Genomic DNA, 5,043 nt, shown 5'->3' with positions numbered 1-5,043 from the left:
TTTTTACTCATATTGAATTGACATGGAATCCATATAACAACTCAATTGTTCACAGATGTCTATTTACTTTTGGATTGATACTCTTACATTGATCTGTGTGCATATCCTTATGACAAAACCACATCATCTTGATCACTGTAAATTTGTAACAAGATTCCAAATAGGGAAGTGGAACTTCGTAGTATGGTTTCAAATGGGGAAATGTGAACCCCCCAGCTTTATTCTTCTCTTTCAAATTTGTTTTGATTACTCTGAAACCCTTGAATTTTCAGAAAGATTATATCATCAGTCTGCCAATGCTTAAACAAACAAACAAACAGACAAACAAAAAGAAATGGGAGTTTGGAAAGGATGACACTGAATAAAAAGTTTGAGCCTTTTGATTTATGGACATGGATGTCTTTCCATTAATGGCAGTATCTCCCCAATAATAGTTATTATAGTTATTGCTTTCATTTTAGAGGAATAACTTGCATTTCTTTCATTTGTTTGTTTTGTTCATATTCATTTTTTCATGCTATTGCAAGTGGAGTTTTGTGTAGAAAAACAACTAGGTTATTTGGTTGATTTTTTTACTCTACCACTTTGTTTCACTTTTCAATTCATTCTAACAGTTCTTTTTAAAGATATTTTTAGGATTTTCTATGTATGAGATTATGACATTTATAAATAGAGATAGTTTTTCTAATCTAAATTTTCATATAATTTTCTTTCCTGATTGTCATTGCCAGACCTTTAATGTCATCACTAAATATAATAAAAACACAGGGAGTGAATATTTTTCCTTGTTCATTATCTTAGAAAGAAAGATTTTCAGTGCTTTCATCATTATGTGTAATATTGATTCTTTTTAGTATGCTGTTGTTATTTTACCATAAAAAGGTACTTTCTTCCACTTGAAAAGATTATATATAATGCATGAGAACTACTTGGATAACTCAATCAAAGTTTTCAGGACAGTTCTGTGGGACTTCAGGGACTGAATATCAAATAGTAAAGCAGAGAGCACAAATAGGAAAAGTTTCTACTTATACTTATTTATGTGTCACATATTGCTGTTATTGCAACATCATTGACAGCTAACAGTGAAGGAGAAGATGTGAAATGAAGATTCTCTGTGTGAAAAGATTTGGATTCTATTTCGTATTCCATTGTGTGACTTCACAATAAATACTTATTTCAAAAATTCTTTTCTCTTCCTATTTAGAATTCTCAGAAGAAAATGGCACAAGGGAATCTCTCCACAGTGACTGAGTTCATCCTGTCTGGATTAACAGACAAACCAGAGCTCCAGCTACCCCTCTTCCTCCTCTTCCTAGGAATCTATGTGTTCACAGTGGTGGGGAACCTGGGAATGATCACACTGATTGGGCTCAGCTCTCACCTGCACACACCCATGTACTATCTCCTCAGCAGTCTCTCCTTCATTGACCTCTGCCATTCTACTGTGATAACCCCTAAAATGTTAGTAAACTTTGTGACAGAGAAAAACACCATTTCCTATGCTGAATGCATGACTCAGCTCTACTTCTTCCTTGTTTTTGTTATTGCAGAGTGTCACATGTTGGCTGTAATGGCATATGACTGCTATGTTGCCATCTGTAACCCCTTGCTTTACAATGTAACCACGTCTACTCAAGTATGCTCCTGGATGGTGGTTGAGGTATACAGCATGGGCTTGATTGGCGCAACAGTTCACACAGCCTGCATGCTTAGAGTGCTTTTCTGTAATGCTCATACAATAAACCAATATTTCTGTGATCTTTTTCCACTACTGGAGCTCTCCTGCTCCATCACTTTTATCAATGAGTTACTAGTTTTATGCTTAAGTGCATTTAATATCCTTGTTCCACCCCTGACTATCCTTGGCTCTTACATCTTCATCATAGCCAGCATCCTTCGCATTCGCTCCACCGAGGGCAGAGCCAAAGCCTTCAACACCTGCAGCTCCCACATATCAGCTGTTGTTCTTTTCTTTGGTTCACTGGCATTCATGTACCTGCATCCATCCTTGGTCAGCTTCACGAATCAAGGGAAAGTATCATCTGTGTTTTATACAACTGTTGTGCCCATGCTGAACCCTGTGATCTACAGCCTGAGGAATAAGGATGTCAAAGTGGCCCTAAATAAACTTCTTGAAAAGAGAAGTTTGTGAAAGAGGCTATTTTGCTTTAGGAAAAATTTGTAATTTGTACAGATTCAGTAAGGAAGCAATTCTGGGGGAAGAAAAAAAAGGAATGTCCTAAAGTCATGAGATTATTGCTAGTACTTGATTATTTGGGGAGTAAAAAGAAAAAAACAGTGCCAAGGGTAAGACTGGATAAACAAAATCAGACACATTGAGGATAGCACCCCACTGGGAAATCCCAGATTCCATCTGCCCTGGATAATCTGTAACTCCTCTAAATATTTTAAACAGTTCTTCAAATCCTCTACATGGTCATTAATGTTTTATACATTTGGGACATGGGTCTTTTTAGGCAAAATTCATTACCTTAAATCAGAGAATAAATACATATGGTCATTATATTTTGTATATTCTATAGCTAAAACTGTTTATTTATATCACAATTTCAGAACTGCTTTCCAATATATTTAGTTTAAAAAGTCAGGTCCAGAAAATATTGAGACTATCAAAGAATAACTTCTAATTCTTACAAAATGTAAACAACTAAACTAAGGAATATTGATGCACATAAAATGTGATGAGAACATTTCTATGCAGGAGATAACAATAGAATGCAATAAATGACAATAAAAAAGCAAGACTGAATGTTATGTGCATTTAGACATCTATCCATGCAACATTCTGTGCTTGACTATTTTTGAAGTATGTTACCACTTCTATTTTTCTGACAATTCTCTGCACATTACTCTATAACCCAAGAAGTTAGTGCTCATTTTCCAATCCCTTGTGTAGAGTCTCAGACTGAGAAACAGCATTTTTAGCTAATGCATTTATATTTTACTTAACCTGAAGGAAAAGTTAAAAGTCAGATAAGTGCTATCTAAATTCACTATTAATTAATAAAAAATACTTATTTTATGGTTCATGTAGGAGACTTTCAGCCAATAAATTTTCTTTTCTCACTTTGCCCTATTAAACTCCCATTGGTGCTTTGGAAAACAACCACCAAAAAAAAAAAAATGAGATACTCCTCCTGAGAGGTGCTTATTGCCATCAACAAGTCTCAGTGGCTCATGGTGGCATCTACAAGTTGCTCAGCTCCCCTGCCTTCTGCCATGGTATAGTTCCCAGATGATATTTCTCATTTTTCTCCATCAATTTCTCAGATTTTAGAGTCCAAATATTTCTATCTTATGTGAGAGCCATTTCTAGATGGTGATAGCACTATCTAGATGATTTTTCTCATCTTCAGCAGAGTTTCTGATTCTTTAGAGACCAAGAGTTTGTTTTATGTGAGAGCCACTTCTAGGTAGCAAATCATGTTTGTGTTTCCTTATGCCTGTAAGCTTTCCATAATTAAAAAAAATGCTGTATTGAAGAAACAAACATGGATATTTCTAAGTAACAGCATATTCTTCCCTGTTTCTCTGTTATGCTGTGCCCTGAGGCAGAGCACATGTTATTTATTATTCTTTAACCCTGAACAAACATTTAAGCTGGTAAGATCATATTTTTTAAGCATCTGTCTCATCCAACAGACATAAAACAATGCTTGCTGCTTTGTCATCTGCTTTCTGTCCAACATGTGAGATGAACACCTCAATGTAACGTCCCCTATAAAATCAAACCTTGTAATGAGAAAGAAGAAGATATTCCACATTTTGAAACCTTGAACACACTTTCTTTCTGATTTTATATGTACTAAATGGTTCTTAACATCTTACCTAATTTTATATTTCAATAAAGATATCCATATTTTTGTGTATCTAACCATATTTGGTTTCGTATGTAAGTAATATTCATGTATATATAAGCTAATGTGCAACACACATATGTATGTGTATGCATTGAGTTTCTATTGCTTCTGTTTTAAAAGGTTTATGTATGCATGTAATTTTAAGACAATATTCTAAGAATTAAGCAAGTGATATCCAGAGATTTTTTTATACTAGTGGGTTAAATATAGAATGACAACTTAAGAAATATTTATTATCTTTCCAATAATTTGTTAATGCATTAAGGGTATAAAAACTGTTTAGAAAAAAATACCTGAACTGTCTAATAATCAGAGAACTGCTGGAAGATACATTATTTAAATATTGGCACAACTAACAGTATCCAAAATAGAAGTGGAGTACTAATTAAAAATAGACTGATAAGAGATATTTAAGAAGAAGAGTTATTGCAAAGGAGAAAAAAAGTGAAAATATAAAGAACATATTAAACACCACTATAGAAGAATATAAATAATCAAAAGTTCAAATAATTGAAAGTAATTTAAGAATAAATACATTTTAATACTAGATACTATGCTAACATTCTCAGAGTCATCTTTTATTTCTCTAATAGAAGCATGGATTAATTACAAAAGAATATACTTCCACAATTACTAGTAGAATTTTGGGGGATCATGAGAATATCACAGGAGTGAACATTATGCGAATCATTTCTTACCTTCTGTATTGCTTATGGTTAGGTTTCGATGTATATCACACAATCACATATGCATGCACACATATATGCACACACCATATTGTCTTAAACTGGAAAAGGATTCAAGGTGACTCATCAGATATATATCTATATCTTTAAATAATTGCTCTACTGTGCTAATGTATCTTCCATCTTTGGTATCAGATAACATTGATACTTCCTTCACTTCCACCATCTGATCATTAGACAGATATATATGGAAGGAAAAGAGAACATCCCCTAACTTGAAGGACACTGCATAAAAGTAATAGATCTCACTTCCACCTGGTAAGGATTTAGTCACACAAAAACACAGCTGCAAGAGGAGTTGAGAAATGATGTGTGCTTTAGATGACAGTGCATCAAATCAAGACTAAAGACATTTATTTTTGAGGAAGCAAGAGAGTAAATATCAAGAATTATTAACAGGTTCCTTCTGCATT

General features: G+C 33.8%; 1 protein-coding gene across 1 annotated transcript; it reads left to right on the top strand.

Moving 5' to 3' along the window:
- The first annotated feature begins 1,213 nt into the window (after positions 1 to 1,213).
- On the top strand, positions 1,214 to 2,155 carry LOC107145950 (olfactory receptor 150-like). Its single transcript, XM_015490004.1, has one exon. It carries the CDS (start codon positions 1,223 to 1,225, stop codon positions 2,153 to 2,155), a length of 933 nt encoding a protein of 310 aa, XP_015345490.1. The 5' UTR covers positions 1,214 to 1,222.
- Positions 2,156 to 5,043: the final 2,888 nt, after the last annotated feature.

This window comes from Marmota marmota, unplaced genomic scaffold (genome assembly GCF_001458135.2).
Source record: "Marmota marmota marmota unplaced genomic scaffold, marMar, whole genome shotgun sequence".
Lineage (NCBI taxonomy): Eukaryota > Metazoa > Chordata > Mammalia > Rodentia > Sciuridae > Marmota > Marmota marmota.
The sequence above is the reverse complement of the archived record's forward strand: the minus strand, read 5'-3'. Positions and strand labels throughout refer to the sequence as shown.

Bases quoted from the DNA above. Each gene is read 5' to 3' on its own strand.
- LOC107145950 (XM_015490004.1), top strand. From the start codon at position 1,223: ATGGCACAAGGGAATCTCTCCACAGTGACTGAGTTCATCCTGTCTGGA.